The sequence below is a fragment of the Halictus rubicundus genome, chromosome 3 (assembly GCF_050948215.1).
Source record: "Halictus rubicundus isolate RS-2024b chromosome 3, iyHalRubi1_principal, whole genome shotgun sequence".
NCBI lineage: Eukaryota > Metazoa > Arthropoda > Insecta > Hymenoptera > Halictidae > Halictus > Halictus rubicundus.
This window is the reverse complement of record NC_135151.1, coordinates 15,798,673-15,823,134: the sequence shown is the minus strand read 5'-3', so window position 1 is coordinate 15,823,134 and position 24,462 is coordinate 15,798,673. Positions and strand designations below refer to the sequence as shown.

The 24,462-nt window shown below is 51.2% G+C and overlaps 3 protein-coding genes and 1 long non-coding RNA gene across 10 annotated transcripts; 2 read left to right on the top strand and 2 right to left on the bottom strand.

The window, feature by feature from the left end:
* Positions 1-278: 278 nt before the first annotated feature.
* On the bottom strand, positions 279-5,183 carry Daw (activin beta chain dawdle). The gene is made up of 4 exons (XM_076785632.1): positions 4,196-5,183; positions 3,239-3,496; positions 1,151-1,533; positions 279-1,078 (listed from the first exon to the last, which is right to left on the bottom strand). Exons 1-4 carry the CDS (start codon positions 4,644-4,646, stop codon positions 911-913), a joined length of 1,260 nt encoding a protein of 419 aa, XP_076641747.1. The 5' UTR covers positions 4,647-5,183; the 3' UTR covers positions 279-910.
* On the top strand, positions 1,786-2,945 carry LOC143352787 (uncharacterized). The gene is made up of 3 exons (XR_013082005.1): positions 1,786-1,881; positions 2,188-2,272; positions 2,374-2,945. It is a non-coding gene; the product is annotated as an uncharacterized LOC143352787 (long non-coding RNA).
* A 255-nt stretch (positions 5,184-5,438) lies between the features above and the next one.
* On the bottom strand, positions 5,439-8,580 carry Ctsl4 (Cathepsin L4). The gene is made up of 5 exons (XM_076785633.1): positions 7,816-8,580; positions 7,571-7,747; positions 7,143-7,502; positions 6,862-7,022; positions 5,439-6,260 (listed from the first exon to the last, which is right to left on the bottom strand). The coding sequence occupies exons 1-5, from the start codon at positions 7,966-7,968 to the stop codon at positions 6,065-6,067; spliced, it is 1,047 nt and encodes a 348-aa protein (XP_076641748.1). The 5' UTR covers positions 7,969-8,580; the 3' UTR covers positions 5,439-6,064.
* A 1,200-nt stretch (positions 8,581-9,780) lies between these two features.
* Positions 9,781-24,016, top strand: Mitf (transcription factor Mitf). Of its 7 annotated transcripts, none has more exons than XM_076785629.1 (7): positions 9,781-10,946; positions 14,789-14,996; positions 15,586-16,065; positions 20,944-21,133; positions 21,270-21,345; positions 21,438-21,717; positions 22,088-24,016. In XM_076785629.1, exons 1-7 carry the CDS (start codon positions 10,693-10,695, stop codon positions 22,325-22,327), a joined length of 1,728 nt encoding a protein of 575 aa, XP_076641744.1. In that variant the 5' UTR covers positions 9,781-10,692; the 3' UTR covers positions 22,328-24,016. The 7 variants fall into 7 exon arrangements, 5 of the variants coding, with proteins under 5 accessions (XP_076641744.1, XP_076641746.1, XP_076641741.1 ...); XM_076785631.1 differs by having other exon boundaries at positions 10,795-10,946; positions 14,789-14,992; XM_076785626.1 differs by lacking the exon at positions 9,781-10,946 and adding an exon at positions 11,559-12,745.
* Positions 24,017-24,462: the final 446 nt, after the last annotated feature.

The following is a 24,462-nucleotide window of genomic DNA, read 5'->3' as shown; positions in this document are numbered from 1 at the left end:
TCGATCTACTTTTCATATTTTAATGCGTCTTATTATTAGTAAGTCTATATTATTAGAAGTCATATTAAAAAAAGTTATATTATTAAAGTCTATATTATTATTAGCAAGGCTCACGCAGGCAATGGTAACATCTTTTTGGTTCGAGTTTCGAATATGAAAAATATGTAGCTCCTATGTATATTCGTGTTCGCAGGGGAATAACATAAATGTTGGAATCGTAATGAAGATACACAAGCGTGAAGAAATTTGAAGAAACAAGAAAGTATCGTACGAGTGTGTATCTGGAAAAATTTAACAAAAATTTCGAATATATTTATAAGAAATAAATACAGCACAGTACATATTATTATACGATTAAGTTCAACTGACAATCGATATTGGTATTTTGAATAACATTTCTAGGGAGAAATACGGGGTTGCGGCGATTGCGGTGGTTCCGATTGGCTTGAGAGAAAAGAAGAGGGCGAGAGGGGGCGGGGGGCCGGTTCGAGAGTTTGGATTTAGCCGTGGAAGCAATAAAGCGGTAAAAGCAGGAAGGACAGAAAAAAAATACTGTTTCGCTCGTTTACACGGATAGGTATGGTTGCGCAAACGATGGGATATGCATCTTCGTTTCGATCAATGTCGCGTGGCTCCGTATTCGAAATTAATTTCTATCACCGCTTTCGATGCAAAAGAGAAATTTTGATCGACGATCCAAGCGTTTTCAATCGATTGCGAAACATCTAGCCGATCGAACGATTCGGTCGCTCGTACCTACGGGATCGTAAACACCTAGGTAGCAGCTATACTACCTAAATAGACGGTGCATTACACGTGCAGTGTCCGGTTATGAGACGCTCGTCGCGTCGCAGAGTAAGAAACCGATGTTCTTTCGAATCGTATGGGTTAGGGCTATGGGCTATTCGCGTCACATACAACCGCAAGCTTCGACCACCATGTTCGGCAGAGTCTTTTGCGTGATAGTATTGTTCGAGTCGACGTAGAGCAGTTGGATCGGCGAGAGTTGCGTCGGCGAACAACACGGTACGATCTCGCTTCTACGGTGTATCGTGTTCCCCCTTCTAGCCAACAATCTCTGCAACAAGAAAAGAAAAGCGTCGGTACGCCGGCGTAGCATCGCGCGAACAAAGTATTAAGAGATGCTTACCCTGATTACGTTGTTGTACGCGGAACCGCTGGCGGTCAACGAAGCCGCGGAAGAACAAGAACCGCGACAAAAGTAGGCGTGATATCCGCTCGGATGTAGGATCCAATCGCTCCAGCCGATGTCCTCGAAATTTATATAGAGCTCGTCCCTGCAACATTCCTTCATTTCCGGCAGACAGTTCGAATTCCTTTTCGGCCGGTTTTTCTGCGGTAACGGCGAAGCGTGTATCACGAGAAACGGTTTCAGAGTCAGCTCGATGGACACTGGCGCGGTATCACGGTCGATCGAACAGGTGCTGCAAGCTATTTGTATCGCGTGGTTCAGCCGAAGCTCTTCTACCCATTTCTTCAAGGTGAAACTCACGTCCGCTTTTACCCAACCCTCTGAAATATCAAAGTTTTCTTTGTCATTTTGGGCTCTTGACCTTTCTATCGCCGTCGATCTCTATTTCGATTCGATTAAGGGGGGAACCTTGTGTAAATGAAATTGTTGAGCTTTTTTTGTTTGTTTAAATCGATAGGAAATTTCCTCAGGAATACGATGGAAAAAGTTAGAGAGTGATCAGAGATGTACTTGTACGTTATTTTCAAAATAAAGTGAAAGGTTGTATTGAGCGGAGCCGGTCAGGTAGTCGGGCTCTTGCCGGAAAGAAGAAAAAACGGCTGAAGTACAACATTATGAGGAAGAGGAAGATCTATGGCCCTGAAATCGCAGATCAGCAAAAAACCGCGGTAAGTTAAAATGAATTAAGATTTGTTCACGATACACAAACACGGAACGTGTTTTTCGAAACGTAAAATTTCGCACGCCGTGCAACGTAGTTCAAAAACTGATTACTCGATCTTTATGAAACTTGGTATATATATTCTATAAATAATTGGCCACAACATGACGAGCTCCGATTTTTTAATTTTTTGTTGAAAACTGTGTTATTAACAGAAAATTTTTTGCAATTTTGCAAGTTTTAATAAAAGAAGAATGTCGTGTTGTGCGTACCTGCATAAGCTAACAATTCCATTTTGATTTTTTTGCTTCAGATTATTTTTGCGCACCGTACGCAGCACGGCGCATTTCCAGGATGCCATTTTCAAGCCGCCATTGCCATTAATGCCATCGCCATTGGTATTAACGATTAAAATTTATAAAAAATGTTTTTGTTTACATTATAACGATGATAAATGATACCTCAAATTGTAAATCAATCTACGCATTACATTTTTCAGAAGCAATTCTTGAAAACCAGGCCATTTACACAAGGTTCCTTCCTTAAATGAATAGCGCGTGCAACTGGTGCCGGCCGGTCTCGAGATTTTCTCGGAACGACGTTGCAACACGGATGCTAACCGGATTCGGTTTCGGTAGGTAAGTACATACCCACGATCGACACCGTGCGATTTCGAACGCTACGCGACGACAAGGGAGAATCGGTGGAAAAAGTTCAACTTTGAAAATGATCGCAAAATACGACCGGTGTATTTCCATTGTGTCTCGTTATTGTATAATTGTAACGATTTCAAATCATGCTCGGTACCGTTCCGAACTTTTTACGCGATAAAAACATTGCGCGTGTGTCGTTGCTCTAGCAACGGCTCGATCCTCTCTTTCAGCCTCGCAGATACGTCTGTATCGCGAGGATACTGTATTTTTTCCGACATATCGTTACCACGGTCTAAAGTCCCTATCGAGTGCCAGTGTCTCGCTTCGTAGAATCGTTTCAGCGTGTTCTTTTCTTTAGCCGTTCTCTGTTATCGAATTTCGTGGCAAAGCTACTCGAACCGTTTTCACGACGCCGAGACCGATGGCTCGTGAATCTCATGGGTCGACGACAAGAGCAAGAGAGTCCGATATCGCGTCAGTTTCGGTTGGATCTGACTCGAGTCACGGGAGTCGAATAGCAGGATAAAACGCACGCGAACAATCGACCCGAGCATGAAGAAACGAAAGGGTGGTTGAAAGCAGTGTTGCTTCCTTTCGACTCGAAGAGTACCGCTTTGCGACAAGTTGCGACGGATTTGCAAGGCGGTCAACGAAAAACCTATTGAAATGCATACGATACAGCAGCAGACTCGCGACGTATGATCGACCTACCTCCGATATCGGTTTCGAAGATGGCAACCATCGTGTTCTTCTCAAAATTTCCATCCAGGTCCCAGTGATCGAGCTCGGAAATGACAAAAGTTTGATTCAGGTCGTCGTTCTCGTCGTACTCCTTGTAAAACCATAACTGTGCCGAGGTCACGTCCAGAAATTGCATCTCGTTCGGCAGATAAAACGTGAAGCAGGCCGCAGGATTAAAGCCGGTCAAATGGTTTGAACTGTGTCGACACTTTTTCGAATCAGCCACACCTAAATACAGTTGTCGAGCATTAGTTTGTTTCTTTTTTTTTTCGTAGATTTTCGTAAGAAGCGTCATGCGAGACACGCGTGCCCCGTAACCCTTATCAAACTGTCGACCTTCGAGCAGTCATTTTCTCGTTGCCCGGTGGTGTCCCCGAATTCCTGAAATTCTTCGGGCCGCGGACACCATCTGTCGAAACATTAAACATCGCGTACGAACTTAGCGACGAGAAGGTCAAAGCCGGTATGGTCCCGTCGCATTGACGCGGCGTGACGGCGCAAATCGGTGTATGCATGTAGTGGTACGATCCAGTTAGATCCGCTATGCGGTACAATCTTCCTTTACTACCTACAAGCTTTCGTTTACATCTCCCTCCTCCGCAACCAATCGTGTTCGCTTCGCACGGAATACGCGCGCGGCGTTCGCACCGAAAAACAGACGCGACAACATTCAGAAACGAAAGAGTTTTTGTCGGACAACTACGCGGTACGGAAAATGAATTCGCATAAGCTGTCACGGTCGCGTTTGGTTTTCCAGACTCTGCCCGTGCGTATTCGTTGGTATGCTCGCATGGGACATACATGTACCTTACCTACAAGCGCGGCGTGACAGCGAGACAACAGCGAAGCTTTTGGAAACATACACGGCGAAAAAAGCTGGTAAAAGAGGGGAAAAGAGGAAAAAAAAGAAACGGGAGAAAGACTAACCTTCGTTTGGAAAAACGACAATTTGATCGGTTTTCCCATAGAAACTGTCGATCGATTTTTCCGGCTCGAGAGGCGCTCCGGGTCGAAGTTCGAGCACACGACCGTTTATCAGAGGCTTTGGCAAGGTCGAGAGCGGCATCGATATCTCCGGAGGCTTGGAAAGTCGCAGTTTCTTGAGAATTTGTTGCTTGACGTACTCGACCCTGAACTCGGTCAAAATTGGATCGCTCGCGAGCAAACCGATCTTGTTGTGGGCGCATTCCGTGCAGTCCTCTTCCTCGAGGGAGGAGCTGCGGCTAGATCCGGAGGAATCGGAAGCGGTCGATTGCGAGTAGAAACTTCGCAGGACCGAGCTCAACGGATTTTCCACTGTCGACCAGATCGCTTCGATCCGATTTCCCGTCATCCCGCCTACTAGGAAAAGAACGACGAACCGATGGACGAGACGCATCGTTGCGATCGGGGTCGGTCATCGATTTCTTGTTTCACCGGTGCCGTAGGTTGCCCGCACGATCTTTTCCACGCCGACTTCGCCGTCTCACAAATCCACCGTGGAAAAAGCTGACCGATCGTGGAACGTGCACTGTTTTTCCATCGAGCGACGCATCGGTACCGACTTTCGTTCCCTCTCTTTCTCTTCTACTCGCTTCCTCTCTCTCTTTCCTCTTACTCTTCGCTCCTTCTCTCGATCTCCGCTTCACAGATTTTCGCTACCGCGGATCCGCCACGACTCGCTTCAGGGTTCGGCGAACAGCGATTCCGTCTGGTTCGCGTGCATTTTCCTGCGTTTTCCGACAGCCGGCCAACGCTGAAATCTTTCTCGTCGAAATATTTCGTTCTGCCTCGAGCGTTCTGCCCGCCACCGGCCCTGTCCAGGTCGATCGATCGCGCACGGTCCTTTCTCGCCGTACTCGCTCGTATGCAATCGGTCGACCGGTTTCCGTCGATCCGACCTCCCAATTAACTCATCCGCGAAGACTGAAGATTCTCGGTCGGGATGCTTTAGTCCACGCATCGATTCTCCGTAAAGCCTGAACTTTGCTCGACGAGCGGGGGGACACCGCGGATTGGACAGAGACGAATCGCATTGATATCGTGGGAAGAAGCACGCGCCACGAACATGCCTCTCTTCGTCGAGTCGTTTCGCTTCGTCTCGCTTCGTCTCGTTTACCATCCCTTCCCGTCCCTTCCCGGTCCATCCCTTTTCTCCATCTACTTTCTCTAACCACCGAATTTCTCGGCGGATTCTACGATTTCCGGTAGCCGATTTACCCGCTTCACCGCGTACACGTGTACGCAAACGCAAACGCAAACCTATATACCTGTACCTACAATGTAGACAGGTAGATCGGGAACGGTCGTACTAAACATTCGTCCAAGGCGAATAGCAAACATGGTATGCGGAATTCGCGATACAATTATCCGCTACTTTTCTCGCGAAAAGTTTCAGTCGCATTCGTTCGCGGTACATGTACATATAATAGGTCTCATCTCCGGCCGGAACGTTGGATTCTGTCGCTCGATTCAAGGCCGATCGAATTATCGCTTCCTAGAACGATGAAACTATGCTGACCCGCTACCGCAGTAAGCGGAACAGCCGTTTCCTTTTTCGCAAACGCCGTCGGAATGTAGACGCTATCCGATTTCGGAACGCTTCGTTGTCGCTCGAGAATACGCAAGGATAATCAAAATATTTTTTCTTGTTTCCCTCCGTCTTTAATGATCTGGATCGGATCGATGCGGAACGAAAGAAAATGAGACGAGGCTCTGTAGTTCCACGAGACAACGCGCGATAACGATTGCATCATAACCAGAAATCACAATGATGAAAGCGGTCGGCTCGTTGCGATTCCACCGAACGAAGTGCCGCTAAACCTTCGCGTAAGCCGCGTAATTGGCAATGCCGCATCGATTTTTGTTCTTGGCCAATCGCATGTAGCCGTTTTCACCCCATCCGTCGCCCCACCAATTCTTCAAGATCCACTCGGTTGGCGTGTACCCAACGATCAGCATGGCGTGATTCACGTTGTCCGAGCTACAAGTCTCGTCGTCGTAGACTCCTTGGCTGTAATTCGAAATCGTCAGTCGGTCACTGTTTCATCCGAACTGGGAAAATGAGTAGGCATGCTAGTGGGTTCGAAAGCGAAGGCGAAGAAAGCGAAGAAGAGAACGGTGATCGCGCGATTCATCCGACCAGCTGGCCGACGTTACTTCCGTACCCTTTTCAACAGCGAATCGCGAGTCCAATGACTGGCCCGTTGTCTCTTCAGGGGCATCTCGTGGACGATGCAACAAAGGTTATCGCGTAATTGGACCAATTTCTTCGAGTATCTGTGAAAGGGGGGCGATACGAGTTTTCGTTTTTCGCGTAAACATTCGTCGAACACGACTCGATCTCGTGTCAACAATTTTATCTGCGCTTTCTTCCGTCCACTTCCGTTTATTTCCTTTCGGCTGACTCGCGGCTTGTCGGGCAAGGTTTTCAGCAGGCTCCGCGTTTTGTTTTTCTTTTCTCGTGAAAAAAGAACCATTTCGAACTGGAAGAGGCCGCGGACAGGGCCGTACGAGATACGCTCGACTCCACGATTTCGGTGCTTACCTCCATTCTCGAAAGATGCTTTCTCGCCGAAATGTCGCTTCTGCGATAGATAAGAAACCATACTCACTGATACAGTTGAAACGTTTTTGGACTGGCGTTTATCGAGGCCGCGATCGGACCTACGGTCGCCACGGCAGCTTCCAGAGATTTCTCGTTGCGCGCCGGCAACACTGCCCACGAAGTAATGTTAACGACGCTCCAGTCTTCCTGGAAACGGCAGGGACCTTGCTGCGTCGAAGCAAACGAAAACGATTCAACAATTTCGTTCGCCGTTGTGCGAACAGGAAACAAGAACGAAAAAAACGGCAGGGAAATTCATCGGCCGGGTGATACGCATGGAAAACATACTCTGCCTTCGTACGGGTAGCGATCACGATCCGTCAACCCTTTCGCTCGCTCGAGATATCTGAGCGTGTTCCTCAGGGAGCCGCCGGAACAGCCCAAATTGCCGGCGGAGGTGCTGCAATCGATCAATTGTTGCTCGCTCAGAGGGATCAGCAGGCCGGTCCGTTTGAAAATTTGCCCCTGGATAGTGCCGGCTATCGAATAGGCGTAACAGCTGCCGCAACTCTGTTGGTTTTCCGGGGGAGTTTGAAAACCGGCTTCGCGCCAATCGAATCGCGGCGGTACGCGCCGCGGATCGGGCAATGCCGCCCCAACCATCGGCTCGCTCGCTACGCGCCGCTTGCGGCTCGGTAGCAGTTTTACCTGTAACCAAACGGCGAACAGGACGGTGAGACAGTACGGCGATCGGGAGAAACGTCTTTCCCACGAACCATGTCTCGAACGTATTGCCTGGTTCCGAGGTCCGCGATGTGATTGTCGCGAAGCGTGTAGCTGTGATGACCCGCTGCCGCCATTATGTTGTGCTTGTAAATCGTCACCAAATTTTCCTCCCAAGCGATTCTTCTCGCCGCCTCCGTATTGTCCGGATAAGTCTTGTTGTACCGAGCCTAAAGATAATACCAAAAATACATCGTGAGTTCGTGTGGATCGTTGACCGTGAAACGTCCTCGCGTACCTTGTACGTGTTCCAGTATTCGTCCAGCTTTCCCGATATCTCCGGAGGGAATCGGTTCCTCCCTTGTTCGAACGGTCGAACGCCAGCGAGGCGCAGCAACGTTGTTAGCAGGAGAAACGCGAGACTCGGAGGAGCGAAAAGTATTAAATTCATCGCCGAACCGCTTTTCGTGTCGTCGATCGGCCAACTGGGTCGAAACAAATTTATCGGGGCTCCTGTATCGGTTTCGTTGCCGGTCGAAACTCCGTTGTCAGCAAATTACTCGTATTTGATGTTTCGTGTTTTGCATTTCGCGTTCTACCTTTTCCGAGTAAACAGCGGAGAGGCCGACGAATGCTTGCCGAACCTTGCGTCATGTTTTCGGCACACAGTTTGTGTATGCCGGTCGAATAACTCGAGCCGACACGACCTTATCCGTCGCGTCGCACGATTCGCGATTGTACGCGCGTGTAAGTGTACGCGAGTATGCATGGCGCATACTGCGTTCACTTCATAAATATGAGAACGGGTCTGTCCGCTAAATCGGTTGGTTGCATAATCGCGGCGCAGCGCGATGCATCGCACCGTTGTCCAGAAGAACCGGTGCCGTTATCGGTTGCGCGAAACATCGGAAAACGGACCGTGCGCTGGTTCCGACGCTGTTCCGAGGCTGCGGCGATCCCGAACAAAGATACGAGATACAGTGAATTCTCGTTGTATGACAGTGCCAACCTTGCGGTTTAAAGTCAGTGGAAAAACTCACACCACCGCGGTGAGTGGCCGAAGCTCGAGCGTTCCTGATTTCTCAACATTTTCATTTCTCGAGAAATGAGAAACAAGACTATATTTCTCGAAATTTCTCGAGAATTCTCGAGAATTTGTAATAGAATAAAAAAATATTGGGAAACTTATAATATTTGGAATATCGTTAATAATATTTATCGAAAGGGCAAAAAACTTTAACTCAGTGTTTATTCCTGTTCAATATGTACATAACTTTAAAAACAAGGAAAAAATAGACGCTAAATATAACCGATAAATTTATTTATTTAAAACCAAACTTTTATACAGTGAAACATTACGCTTTTGTTTTGAAATGACTTCTTAAGAAGCATAAGGCGTCTAATGTAGAATCAGACAATCTACTTCCTTTTTTTGTGACAAAATCTGTAGCCGTAGAAAAATTTCTTTCATTTTGTGTGGATGTTGGCTTTATCATATACAGAACATCCAAAAGTTGCTGAAGATTGGGTGTCTTCAGAATTCTTCAAAGTTCTGGGCTATACACAATTTGGTGAGCTGTATTTCAATTACACATCTGATTAAAATATTTCAATTATATTGTATTTCAATTACACATCTGATTAAAATATTTCAATTATACTGTATTTCAATTACACATCTGATTAAAATATTTCAATTATACTGTATTTCAATTACACATCTGATTAAAATATTTCAATTATATTGTATTTCAATTACACATCTGATTAAAATATTTCAATTATATTGTATTTCAATTACACATCTGATTAAAATAATTAGTATATGACTTAATTGAAAGGTTTGAATTATGTAATTCAGTTACGACATAGTTGAATTACTATATAATTGAAATGCAATGTCATTCAATTGTGCCATTGAATTACAACGTAACTGAATTAGCACAACTCTGGGATATGACTCTTAGGTTTCCAGCGTGACCTGTGTACTTCGAATGCGACGCTCGGCGAGAACCTCCGATTTCGTATTCGTGTCAGTAAAAGAAACGGCGGGACTGACATACAACGAGAATTCACTGTCGAGACAGAGAGAGAGAGAGAGAGCTTGAGCGAAGAAAGCGGAGAATCCGATCGCTTCAAAAGATTCTAGAGTTGTCCACAAGATGGCGGTACCCGCAATGAATCGCGCGGGTTCGCGTACGCGCTTGCGCACGCGATGGCGATCGCGCTGGCGTTCTCGCTACGATGACGCGCCACTGCGCGGCCTTTCGAATCCTGGTCGTGGCGCGGCGAGGCGCGGCGAGGCGAGGCGAGGCGAGGCGACGCGAGGCGACGGGAAATTCTCGTCTTGCGGGCGCTCTCCTTCGTCGATGGCACCCTGCCGTTGGTTGTACTCGGCTGAAACGCACGGTTCCAGTACGAATTTTCTCGTCGGTCGACAAACCGCGCGGGAACGTCGCTCGGGAGAGCGTACGATACTCGTTTGTCCGCTTTCTCTCGCTTGTCTTCAATAACACGGGATGGGGGTAACCGTCAGAAAATCGCAGACGCTGTTCCGCGCGGCCCGCGATCTTTTCGGCTTCCGTTTTCCGTGGTTCGTCGGTCGTTGGACGGTCGTTGATCGGTTGTCCGCCGTATCGAGGATCGGCGGGCATCGAGCATCGAGTATCGAGCATCGAGCGTCGAGCATCGAACGTCGAGCGTGTCGAGCATATCGGTCGGTCGTGGTTCTACATATTCCCGTACGTCCCCAGCCCCTCAGTTAGCAGTTCTCGCGCGGCTCTCGAGTTCCGCGTCCACCGTCCGCCGTCGCCTCTCGCTCCGATTATCGCTCGACACGCGCGAGTCTTGACTTTTGCCAGTGGGGAGGCGCCACGCTGGAAAGCAAACCTCGACAACAACGTTCTACTCGCGATCGCGATCGTGACTCCGATCTCGACTGTAATCCCGACTCTGCTCCCACTCCCCGACCCCGATCCCGATTCCCGTCCCGATCCCGATTCCCATCCCCGGTCCCGATTCCCAACCCGGATCCCTGTACCAACAGTTTCCCGAAAAAAATTCGGCGAGACTGACTGGTCCGCCGTGGCCAGCGCAGTAACGTCTAAACGTCGCGCCACTTGTTAAGCGTCATCGATATCCGTGATCCTGCCGCGATCGTACCGCGATCTCGAGAATGGAGGAGTCCGGAATCGATATGGGCTTCGATCTGGCCGCTATCACGGCGGACCTGGAGTATCGGGAGGCTGACATGTCGGGGCGACGATGCGAGCAAAAATGCGCCGGGATCGGGTTCGATCAACCGGCCAACCTCCAAGGAAACGGATGCAACGCCGAGGACGATTGGGAGCAAACTTTGTCTTTCCTGCCAACGCCGATGCAAGATATCATGTATTACGAGTTAAAGAGTCGTACACCGAATACCGACAGGTACGTTGCTCGCATCTCGCTCTCGCTCTCGATCTCGATCGTTGACGCCGCGTCACCGAGGCGGGTCTATACATGTAGACGCGATCGGTTCTCGCGGAAAATTACCGAACGTTCGGGCGGCTTATTAACTGGTACGTAACTGGTTGTCGTCGTCGCTGCATGGAATTCACGCTGTTTGGCTATAGATAGCGTATGCGCGAATGCTTTCGCCGCTCGCTCTTCCTCTCGTACGCGCCGTCGCGGTTCGACGACGTTCGGCTGCGCTCGACTCGGCCCGACTCGATTCGATTCGATACGATTCGGCCGGGCTCGGTCGTATTCGCGGCTGCGGATCCAGCTGCCGCGCGAGTCTGTACGTACTTACAAGCGACAATCGTTTTCCCCACTGGTTCGCCATCTCGACTCCTGTCGCAACGAGCTCCGAAGCTATCCAGCTTCTCGGATTCGGATTTCGACTGTACGTTGATTTCTGGTCGCAACGCGTTCGTTTTCTCATCGAGCAAATGCGAACGAATGCGAACGTATGCGCGATTAGGTACTAGCGAGAGTTGGCGCGGCCGCGCGAATGCGCGACGGCCCGGTGGCGCTCCTACTCGTACTCGCAATTTAAAGGAGATCGAGGGTGGGAACGAACGCGAGTAACTAAACGAATCCACGTTTAGAATCACGAGCACCGGTTTCACGATGCCGACAGCGTCGTCGTTGACAACGCGTCTTTGACAGGGAACGAGCGCAAATGCTGGTTTTAGTAGCGTCGCGACGTCTCGGTTCGTTCGGTCGCGAGGCGGGTTCATCTCCCACTGGGGAGACATGCAACAGATATCGGCCGACACCGTGCGACAGATCGTCGAATTCGAAGATCTAGTGTCGCGGTTAAATCGAATAAACGACGTCGGCCGACCTTTGACCGGCACAGCGTTCGCTTACGAGACTAGAATTGGAACAATAACGACGACCACGTCGACGACGACGACGACGACGACGACGACGACAACAACGCAATCGTCTATAGTTCACGCATCGGCAAGATCAACCTTCGCGAAACCGTTGACGAGTTGGTGGTGCGGTTTGCGCTCGCGTTCGCGTTCGCGTTCGCGGTCGCGCTCGCGCTCGCGAGTCTCGCGATCCTCCGTCCCATCGATTTCCAGCGCGAAATCGAAATTCCAAGTTTCCGAATCGGAAGCGGAAGCGGAACCAGAAACGGAAACCGAAACCGAAACGGAGACCGAGACAGAGACGGAAACGGCGAAGAGACGGGAATCGGGTTCGCTCTCGATACCGAAACCGGACTCAAACTCGGTGCCAGCAGCCCGAGCGGTCGCACCGACGACGAAGACGACGACGTCCTCGGTGCCACCGTCGACGCACGCGTTCTCTCCGTTCGCGTCGATTCCGTTTCCGCGTTGCAACGATCGGCCGACCACCAGCTCGCTGCCGTTTGCGTTCCCGAGAGGCTGCGACAACAACTACAACGGCAACGAGAACGCGCGAGCGAAGAGCACGAGCGACGTTTGCGCGGGTTTCCCGCGTACAACCGAACCCGTCGGAGGATCCACCGATTATCGTCGGGATCAAGAGGACCGACGTGAACGCCGGGAACGCCGGGAGGAACAACGCGTGCGCGTGCACATCGGCATCGACGAAGATTTACGCATGATTCTCGAGATGGATCCGTCGATCGTCGACGGCACGATGGTCACGACGGCAACCACGACCACGTCGTCCTCGTTGCCCGGCAATCCTCGGCCCGCGAACCTTGCGTTTGCGCGGCCGCTGCGCGTCACTCGTCCGCAAGGCTGGTACAGATCTGTTCAAACGGTTCGACTTCCTTGTGCGTCGTCCCTAGTCCAATTTGTCCCGCTCTTGCTCTCTCTCTCTCTCTCTCTCTCTCTCTCTCTCTCTCTCTCTCTGTCTGTTTGCCTGTTTGAACATCAGCGTCTTTTATTCCGTTTCTACCGCGCCGCGCGGTTTCTCCGTCATTCGTTCTATTTTGTATCGTAGATTTTTCTACGGTCGTTCGACCGCGATCGCCCGCGCAAAACTTCTCGCCGGACTGTACGATCGGCACGACGAAAATTTATCCGCTCGGCTCGCTTCTCTTTATCGGCGCGTGTGCGTTCTTCTCGATCGTAAACACAGCGTCTAAATATAAAAGCGAGTCCTTGAATCTTGCGTGGGAATCTTTCGTCGACTTTGCCAATGGTCCCGCTCGTTCGCGATTTTCGCTCCGTCCCGCGCCGCTCTTTCTCGCTTCTCGTCGATTTCTTTCTCCTTCTTGCGTTTCCGATCCTCTCTCGGACGACCCACGCCCGACAAACACCGTCCCTATCAAACGCGTCAGCCCGGGGGTTACCGATCCGTGTAACACAGCTACAGGCACCGCGTCATCGCCGCGTCGTCGACGACGTCTTCGCCGTCACCGTCATCGTCACCGACACCGCCTCCGTGTCACCGTGTCACCGTGTCATCGTCATCGCGATCGTCATCGTCACCGTCGATTTCCAATGAGCGCGCTCTCGAATTCGAGAAAGCGAGGGGACGAAACGTGCCTCGAAATCGACCCAATTGTCGCGCGTCAAAAACGCTTAGACACGCGCGCGACTCTTGCGAACGATCACGGTCATTTTTTCTTTTTCTTTCTTATTTTAGGCGAGTCGAACTCGTTTTCGACCGAAACCTCCACGGAGAACGGTTTTCAGATCGATTCGCCCGGTGTCGAGAGTTCGATGGTTAGGGGATATAAAGGACAGGCAAACGAAACGATACGACGCGACGCGAAACGGAAAGGAGACCGAACGATGCGAGAAAAAATAAAAAGGGAAGAAGAAACGGGATTCGAGAGTAAGAGAACGGTTGCGGACGTAGGTGAGACGGAACAATATATGTATGTAGGACAACTGGTTTAGCTTTTCGTCGAAGATGGTTGCGTAACACAACACTGCGCGAAAGAAACGACGCGACCAGCTCCGAATCGGTGCGAGATAACCGGGAACGCTTCAGCATGCATATGTACGTGCACGCTCGTCGGAAAGGAAGGATCCGAAGAAGGAGATGATGAAAACGAGGAAAACGCGAGAGTAGGATGAGACAACAGGAAAATCGAGAAACGGACAGAGACGAACGAAGAAAGGACGGAAAAAAGGAAAATTATTGCGGCTGCGTGAATGAGCAGCAAAGCTTGGTCCAACTTGCGCAATACCTTTATTTTCGTTTTCTTCTAGCCACCGCGCTTGGCTTTGTTCCCAAATTAGGAATATCTTTTAAGCGAGCTTCGCGCGTCGCGTTGGTCCGTCTATCGGTTCGATTCGAAGAAAAATCGAGCGATCTTATTTACATTTTCCATTTTCCTGTACATATCCATATACGTAGCCGATTCTTCCGTACGGATGCAACGTGAAAGATGATCGACAAACGCTATTATCCGACTGTCTCGGTTCGTTCAAACAGTCGCTGCAGCGGACAAAACGTTTCCGAGTTTCGCGTTACGACATCGAATTACGATCATGCGCGAACCATTCTCGCTGCGAACTCGCGTGTACCGGTAGCGACAGCGGGTACGCCCTATTTTTAATATCCCAACCATCGCGCGACGCGTTCTCACAGCCGCGGGCCCGTCCGAGTCGTTTAGGCGTTAATTCGATTGTAAACTTTGTTCCTCGCTCGTCTCCTCCCTAACATCACGCTCGCACAGCAGTTTCGTGTGCGAGGATCGAACTTCTGCTCGTATTGCGGAGGCGCTGGATCGGGCGATCGAGAGATCGACTCGACGGTGCAGCCGTTGATCGCGGTGCCCGGGGAACTGTAGCGCAAAAGTTCGAAAAACCGTTTTCGATGGTTTTCAGTCCACCAACGTTCAAGACTGCGACGCCCACCTCGCGCACGCAATTGAAGCTCCAGCTGATGCGAGAGCAGCAGCAGGAACAAGAGAGGCGGGAGGCAGAATTTCGTCAGAGCTTGCAGCAGCAGAGACCGACAGCTGCTCCTCCCAGACCCGTACCCCCCGCGTCCCTCTCGACCATCGGGGTGGACGTGCCGCCACAAGTCTTGCAAGTATATACGTCATTCTTTCATCTCCCCCCTCTCTTTATCACTGTATCTCCCCCCCCCCCTCTTTTTATCACTGTATCTCTCTTACCCTTTATCTCTGTATCTCCGTCCACATATCTTTCCATCTCTCCGTTTCTCCTCCACCCGCTGTCTCTCCTCCTCCACGTTGAAAGCTTGCGCGCCGTTACAATATTTCGAGGTGTAGCTATACACGCGGCGTAGGCACAGATTATGCCAAAGAGTAAAGCACGAAGATACGCGTTACGAGATAACTGCACGGTTACGGAGGCGCATTTCAACGCTTATTTTTACGTTCCGTCGCGTTCCACCGATAACGGTCGCGCAATCTCGTGCGCGCAAACGCGAACGCAAAGCGGAAGACCATTGTTGTCGGACGACGAGTATGTAGTATGTCTCGTCCTTCGACGATTCCACAGAAATTTGTCTTCAGAGCCTTTTGATAACCGATCCGGGAGAACAACCTGTTCGCGACCGACGCTGGAACAGCGTCGAGAACGTTTCCCGTCGGTGCCGGGGAAGAGACAGACGGTTCGAAAACTGGGAAAAAATCCAAAGGTTCTTCTATTTGCAGGTACGCACGCTGTTGGAGAATCCGACGCGCTATCATGTCGTTCAGAAGCAGAAGAACCAAGTGCGACAGTATCTGCACGAATCGTTTCGCGGCGGCGCGATCGGTTGCGTCGAGACCGAGAGCGTCCTTGGGAAAAATTCGGTCGAGAACGTGTCCGCGTCCGGTCCGATGGTTATCCAGAGCGCACCGCCGGGACCGACGGTGCATCATCCGAAACCGCAACACCCTCATCTGGCATCGTACCCGCACCCTCAGCCACAGTTGCAGTTGCAGCAACAGCAACAGCAACAGCAACAGCAACAACAACAACAACAACCACCGCCGCAACAGCAGCCACATCAGCACCCGCAACAGCAGCCACATCCACACCCGCATGCGGCCACGGTGCTGTCGCACGGCAATTCGGTGACGGCTAGCCCGGATCCCACGTCCGGCGGCATGTCTCCGGGCCTTTCCAGCGTCGCTACCAGCAATTCCGAGGTAACGTAATTCATCTAGGCGATTTTCTGTCCTAGCCGAGCCACACGCGGACCGCACGTTTCGCTTCGTTTTTTCATGCGCCTAGACAAGCGATAGCAGAACAATCGGGGATGTATCGATATAAATGGCGACGAGAACTTGCAGGGAACCTTCTGAAACCTTCCCGTCGACCCACCAGCACCGCCCAGATCTCTCTCGACGCTGGTAACTTGCTACAAACGGAAACGGTCTCGATTTGTTTACGTATTACGTACGTCGTTCGCGGCGTTTCGCGCGCAATTTCCACCGACGTTTCCGCCGCGTTCTCTACAATAGCGATCGAGCTATTTACCGTTCGATGGGTATGGGTACCTGTTCGAGCAGGTATCTGCGCAACTACCGTAGCTACGGACGAACGTACGCGTCGCGTGTATTGCGATCGCGTCGTACAACCCACTTAACGGAGAAACCGACTCTCCGTTATCGCAATCGAATACCCGAATACATGTGTACGTACCTTGCGTACCTTGCGTCGAACGTCCTGCGCGAGACGAGAATTTCTAATGTGAACGGAGCCGAAAGAGAAATTGATCGAGCGAACGCGAGGAGGAAAATTTCGAAAGGACGATGCGAAACCGCCGAGACGAGAAGAGACCGGAGACCGCGGATTTCTCCGGAAAACGCATCCGGAAATCGATAGATTGCTGTCCGGAGTGGAATGTGGACCACGGAGCAAACGAATCCCCGCGTCGACGAGAGACGAGAGACGAGAGACGAGACAGACGACCGGTGACAGACGACGAGCCTGTGACGCGACTTCGATGGATAAGCAGAATGCTAGTGCGATACGATGCGATGCGACGCGACGCGTCGCGACGGGTGGGAACGTTTGGCGGTTCCCGGGTAGCGAGTAGCTGCTAGGCGGCTGGCGGGTGGAAGCGGGTACGTCGAGAGACGATAGCGGAAAGCGGGCGTGGGGCATCGAGCTCTCGTGGCGCGTGGCGCGTGGCCCGCTTCGCGTATTCGTATTCGAGCAGTAGCGACCAATACCGAAACGTGCCGGGCGACGCTCGAAGTTACAACTTGACGCACCCCGAAATTCTGCTTAAACTTGATCGCCGGGCGACAACACGGTGTTTCATACGAGACGATCGATCGTTTCCTGCATGTGTCTCGCGTTTCTCGTGTCTCCTCGTTTTCGCGTCAACCGCGAGAAACACCTGTGGCGCGCGCGCGTGCACGCGCGCGCCTTACTCGCCCGTCCGAACTCGAATCGAAGACGAATCGTCGCCAGGACGGACAAGAACGAGCGAGTTGCGAGCGTTCGCAACTGTAACACGGGACCGAATCATGGATACTCCGAGGAAACCGGTGACCGATCGAGACGAGGAAGAACCAGTTTTCCGCGAAACGGTGCAATAGCGGCGGCGGAGTGGAGCAGATTTTCCGCGGGAGGAGATGTCGGCTTATCGCTTCCGACCCGCGACGATAACGACTCTGTATCGAGCGACGGATCGATCCGAAGTGTGACGCAGTTCTCGAGGAGGATTCGAATTCGCGGCGAGAACGAGAACTCGAACAGGATTGAACGGTTGTTTCGCGGCATGCTGGCATGTTTTCTCGCGTCGGTGGTGCCGATCCGTTTCTCGCTTCTACTTGCTTCGCGCGCGACTGTTCGACAGTTTAGCGCGTTCTCCCTCCACGCCCCGAGGAGATCGGCAGATACGATATTGGGTAACCGCAACCTTGAGGTGCTTAATCGTAGGTAGCCGAGTCGCGACGAAGCAGCGGTACGAGAAGAAATCGCAAGGTTGTCGCGATCCAGCGTCGTATCGACGACTCGTTCGCTTCGAAAAATGCGCTCGTTATTCGCACGAGCGTTGACGTTGTCGTTGTCGTTGTCATTGCCGTCACTGTTACTATTGCCGCTACGGTTCGGACTCCCGTTCTCGTTCTCGTTCTCGTTCCTATTCTCGGCCGCGTTTCTACCCGCGTTCGCGGTCATGCTCGTATCCTTGCCCTTATCCTGAGAGCTAACCCGGTCCGTTGCCGGTGGTCGTTGACAACGACGATTCGTATCCGGTCGATCCCCTCGAACGTGATATGCTCGCTTTCGTTTGCATCGGTTACCTTGCATCGAAGAGGACACCCACGATTCCGGCTAATCGGATTTTCGGCGGATCGTTCGTCACGATTCGCGTATCGGTTGAGAAGAAACACGGTCGCCGAGTGAGGAAAGTCGCCGATCGACGACACGGTCGATGGTCCGTTCACCCTTCGTGCCAGTGGAAATCGTCGAGGGAGGATAGGATAGAACCGATCGCAATCACGATCCGAGCATTCGGCTCGTAGACGACTGGAAGAGGACAACGCGCGTCGGGATTCGGGACCCGTACCGATCGGTTTCCAAAGAAACTGTTCGACACCGTCCAGTACGCCCACGCCCATCGTGGCGGTCTTGCTTCGACGCGAGGCGACCGCGACCGCGATCGCGATCGCGACCGTTTCGATTTCGTTCCGTTGTTTGTTTCCATCGAGTTCGCCGCTGACGCCGCTGCTTCGATAAGATGCCTGTATTCAATATAATAGCTCGCAGGTGTAAGGTGAGTTTGAACTTGTTTGTTCGCGAGTCTTGTTCGATTTTTCGCCTCGAGAGTCGCCTATCGTCACCGGAAAAGCGCGTAACACACCGTCAACAACCTGGCATTGCTATCGCTCTTCGCCTGTCGCTATTAACTCTATACGAATTGTTATCGTCGTCGCCGTTATCATCGTTATCGCATTTGTTATTGTTGTTATTATTATTATTATTATTATTATCACCACCATCGTCGTTTCGACGGGTGTTCCACGATCGAGTTTCATCGTGGATCTGGGACGCGCGATTCGAATGTACGAAAGTAAAGACTAACGCGTTTACGCTTGATGCCATAAACGCGTTGGGTGTGGAACTATTCGAGCGCGCGTCCGCGTCCGATATCGATCGGCAGCGGTATCGCGATGGAAACTATTCTGCCGCAGCGTTTCTTTCGATCAAACGCGCCCACGGCCGAGATGCTGTTGGAGCATTTGTCGAGGAAAAGAGAGACAGAGAGCGAGAGAGAGACAGAGAGAGAGAGAGGAGGAGGAGATAGAATAAATGTCTCGCAAGATAACGGATAAGAACCCAGATTCTCCCGACGGTAATACCTGAATGAAAACAACGAGTTGGCGGCAAGGCGCGAACGACCGGTGCACGTAGAAACGATAAACTTCGTGGAAAGAGGAGGCTGCCCCCCAAGGTGTAAACTCTGCCGCGGAAGCGGTTGAAACGCGAGCAATAAAAAGCGTTGCGTGCCGGTTAAGCTGTTCGCACGCGCATCGTTCCCGAGAGTCAACGGCTTTGCTCGAATTACGTTCTCGAGAGGCGGCGTCGCGACAGATCGACGGTGCAAACGGGACAGGCCCGGCAAACGCGTTATCGCCGAGATGGTGTCGTCGGCTAATCAGTAATATTCGTGTTGGAAATTATAACGGCCGCGTTTCACTGCTCCACCTCCTCGCCACGAGTCAATATACCGTCTCGTCGGCTCGCGTCGCATCGCATCGCATCGCGTCGCGTCGTTTCGCGTCACCTCGCGTCGCGCCGCATACCGGTCTCGATAACGAACAAACGAGAATCCGCGTTTGCTCGCTCCCGTTTGCCTTCTCCTTTTGCACGGTGAATTTGACCCCGCTTACAATCTCGGCCAGACCATGCGAATTCTTCTCTCGCCTCTCCGTTCTCATCCTTCGCTGTTTCATCCTTCGTTTCCACTCCAAGGGAGATCGCGTCGAACTTTGGGCTTCGACCACGATTTATTATGCGAGCCGGATGCGATCCAACAAACCAGAAACAAAAGTCACCGACCAGACAACTGGGTCGCCATCGAGTTCGAAATCGATCGGATCGGAGATATATCGTATACGATCTTCGGAGGATTTTCGGACGGAAGTACGTGCAGAGATATCGGTGGAATCGTTATCGTCGACGACGCTACCTAATGAAAGAGTACGATAATTTGGTCTCGAAGGAGAGATAACGACAACGATAACGATTAGTTCGACTACTAATTTGGCGTCGCGCGTCGCGACGGCCGCGACCGCGCGCCTTTCTCCTTTCGTTTTCTCGTCCTCTCTCGCTTTGTTGCTCTCTCGATCTCGCGATCTTTCGCCCTACCACCTGCTCGTCCCGTTTTCATGCCGCCCGTTGTCTTCGCTATGGCTCTGCATCGACATATTCTTCCATGGACGAGCGTCGGTTATTATTCTTACGTAATGTTTACGTAACATACACGTACGCAACTGAACAGCCATAAGCGCTGTATTCATAGCGCGCGCACCAATCTCGCTCTGTATTTCCCCGCGTGGTTCTGTTCGGTTCCTCATCCTCCGATACACTCTTCTTTTCCGTTTTACCTCTCTCTTGCGCGATCTCTCTCTCTCTCTCTCTCTCTCTCTCTCCCTCCCTCTCTCTTTCGAACTCGTTCTCTTTTTCCATGGCTTTGCCTCGCGTTCGCGTGTCCTCGCTGTCCGTTTCCCTCGTTTCGTAACCAATTCTCGGTTCGGCAAGGAGAAAAAAGAACGGGACGGTCCAACAGAGGCGAATCGAGCTCGCGATGGATTGGTTATGCGAGGATTCGGCGATTGCGGCCGAAAAAACTAGTCCTGACGCGAAACGAGATTCACCTAAACTAATAAACTAACGCGGCACACATATTGGCATAGCCACGCCTCGATGCGTTCGCTCGTAGGTATAAACTTGACCGCGTAATCGTAGCCGGTGGACTGCGTTACAAAATCGAAAGTAGAATCGTTAGGTTCGTTTGGCCGTTGCTCGAACGATTGACAGAACATGGGGTCGTATCGATGGGATTGCAGGCGGAGGATCTTCTCGATGATATTCTGTCGTTCGAGGGTGGATCGCTGGGCGACAGCCTAAAGGAGGGCCAGCCGGGAAGCTTGAGCAGTATTCCGGAGCTGCAGATCAAGCCGGAGCCGTTGCTGCTCACCGAGGCGGAGATTCATGCGCTCGCGAAAGATCGGCAGAAAAAAGACAATCATAACATGAGTAAGTATCTCGAATTTATTCGTAGCTTCTCTGTCAACGAGCTATTTGCTGTCTGTGCACTCTGTATTTGTACTTATATCCGACTGTTCCCTTATCGGATCGGCAAAATCGATATATCGTGTTCGATTGTTTGCAGTCGAGAGGCGACGACGTTTCAACATCAACGACAGAATCAAAGAGCTCGGCACTCTCCTGCCTAAAACCAACGACCCGTGAGTAGACGAATTTTCTGTATAGTGTTCTCGTGGCGGCATTGGAACCGCGCAATCCTAAACGATCTCAGCCGTTCTCTCTCTGGTTTCAGATATTACGAAATCGTGCGCGACGTCCGACCGAACAAAGGCACGATCCTGAAATCCTCGGTCGAATACATAAAACTGTTGAAGAACGAAGTGTCCAGGATGAAGCAGCACGAGCTCAGACACAAGCAGCTGGAGCATCAAAATCGTCGGCTGCTTCTAAGAGTCCAGGAATTGGAGCTTCAAGCCAAAGCGCACGGATTGCCGGTTTCCGACTTCAATTGGGCTTCGACTTCCGGCAGTATGCTGAACGCCTTCTCGCGGAGCAAGCTCGAGCATCGCAAGGTACGCTGCGTCGCGCCGCGCCGCGCGACCATCGAGCCGAGTTTCAATTTTTTTCAAGGTTGCGTCGAACAACGGTGATGGTTTCGCGATCCTTGATCCGAATAACCGTTCGCATCGCTGCCGCTTCTAGTTTCATAATCGCTGTGTATCTGCTCTTACGAGACTATGAAATCGTTCGCTCGTTCGTCCTCTTCTTTCGTGCGCGAGCTCGTGTAGCTATCGCAGTCTGTACCCTCTGTACCCTCTATACTCCTCGTCGTCGTCGCATTCATCGGGACAACACTTTTCGCATTCTAGCAGCTTTTCCGCGTTCGGTAACTGGTCCTGAATTATGACTACTAGAACATAACGGACATGATTTATTCGACAGATTCCGGACCTGGTCGCGGAAGAGGCTACGAGTTTGAGCATGTCGCAGCTCGAGGATCTGATGGAGGACGACGCGACCGGTCCAATTCACAGCGGCGATCCGATGCTGTCCTCGCCGCATCTTCCTCCTCTGAGCCCGCCAGCTTCGGGATGTCAGCACGGTCTACCGGACGAGGATACCCTCGGCAGTTTGGACTCGACCACGCCCAACTCTTCCTCCGACATGGATATCGTTGCGTAGCGACAGGCGACGGAAGAGAAGCAGACAACAGACAGAAGAGAGACAGACGAGAGACAACCGCGACAACCGCGTTCGCACTGTGGCATCGTGTCAGTCGTAGCTCGCTTCGATCTTCCGATCGCGATCGTCGTTTCCGATCGACGGCAAAACGTTAATCTTGTTTTTCTCTACTCTTGCGTTCCCTCCCCTTTCCGCTCTCCGTCTATACGTTTTCTCGTTCTTGTCTTTTCTGTTCTAACGGCTGGCCGTTACGTATGCGAAAAGCGTTAAGAAAACGAGTACCAATCTCACGACCGTTTTCACACCTCTCCCCCACCCACGCACCGCTCCCCCCACTCACCGACGACCCTAATTCCGAAGGTGATTATTCGTAAATTTGACTCCGCGCTGTGAAGTCGGCGGGAAACGCGGTTTCTCGAAGCGTCGTCGCCACAGCTTGGTCGGTAATCCTTAGGATCGTTCCGCGATCAGACACACTACTCGCAGACCTCGCGCAACAACGAAATTTTCCGGTACGAGTACTCGCGCGGGTCGCGGGTTCGTCGAGGAAAGCCCCAAACCGCGTATCTGTCGGATAAGACAGACCGTTTCATTTCGTTTCGTTTCGTTTCGTTTCGTTTTGTGGAGAATACTCGCGCAAGAATACTTAGCTTCGAGGACAGGTTTTGTCCGTTCGGATAAATAGAAGAGGACGCTGGTCAATATTTTCGTATTGAAACGTTTCGACGAAAACTATAGGACTCGACGACGGATCGTTTCCGCCATTTCCGATTGAAGCGCGGAACTTATGTGCATGTATGAAGACGTACTATACAATTTTCGAATCTGTTCCAACGTTCGTTCGTACGTTGTCGCCATATTGACACACGGTTTCGCAGCGCCCTTGTCCTTCCTCGATCGGTTCGCTGCTCTCGTTTCGATTTTCTGTTCGGGAGAGTTGTCGGGGTCGAGAACAACAAGGACAAGGACGCGGGAGACTGTCGTTGACGTCGATCGAAGTGATATCTCGTTTCTTTTCGGACGAGTCGCGGACCGGCCGCGTATTCCGAATCTCGTGAAACGCGTGTCGCAAAGAGTCTTTTGAAATATTCTATGCGAAGCGAGATATTCATGGTTGCGCGCAACACCAGTTGAGAAGAGAGAATAGCAACTGGGCAATGCGAGAAACAGCAAACACGCGAACGATAGGAGGAGGCATTCCAACAAGGGACAAATAATGTATTCGCACGGCACGATGGCACGGCGAGTGCCTGCGCTTGACAAACTGCATTCGTACGCGCGTATACATACTCGCATCCACGAGAACATAGAAATATACATTTCGAAAAGTATTTCCCGTCGGAATCGGTGGCCTACTCGCGTCGCTACTCGAGTTTTCGTTTCGTGTGTCCCGACTCGATTTCCTCTTCTTTTTCAAATGTCTTCGAAAGGTTACGCGTTTTGCGACCTCGAAGCTCCTTCGAAAAGTGGGGAAATCGTCTCGCGATCCTGATCTCTGCGCGGATGCCACCACCGATTCCGTCGTTTAGCGTTACGGTTGCAACTTGGAAGTGTAATCGACACGACTTACCTAGTTCGCGCGTGTAATTTGTTCATTGTTATCCGCGTAATCCGGTCGATAGTCCCGTAATTTGGCTCGCCGGTGTCGCGAGAAACTACAAAATATATAAAGACACGTTACAGAAAGAGTTTTCTTGTCTTGTTTCTCCGTTGCGTCGTGGCGCATGCACGTACAGTGAATTCCCCGTTGTGAGTCAGTGCAAGCTTCGCGGTTAAAAGTCATTGGAGCTATCCACACCACCGCGGGGTATATATCGAGTTTCGTTGTCTTTTTCTACGTGCAAAATTGTATCGTCATAGGGTTATAACATAGGGACGGATAGTGACATTTGCGTTCCCAGCGTGCACCGTGTATGTCAAATGCAGCGTTCGACGAGAACTTCAGATTTCGTTTAAATGTCTCTCGCGAGAACCGCGCAACTGACTTATAGCGGGTATTCACTGTACATGTAATCGTATAATTCCGTGTCGCTTCGCATCGCGTCGCATCGATGCGAAACAACGATGCTTCGATCAACGGAGCCTGAGAGAAACGTTAGCGATCGGTATCATCCGTTCGATTCAGTTGATTCTAC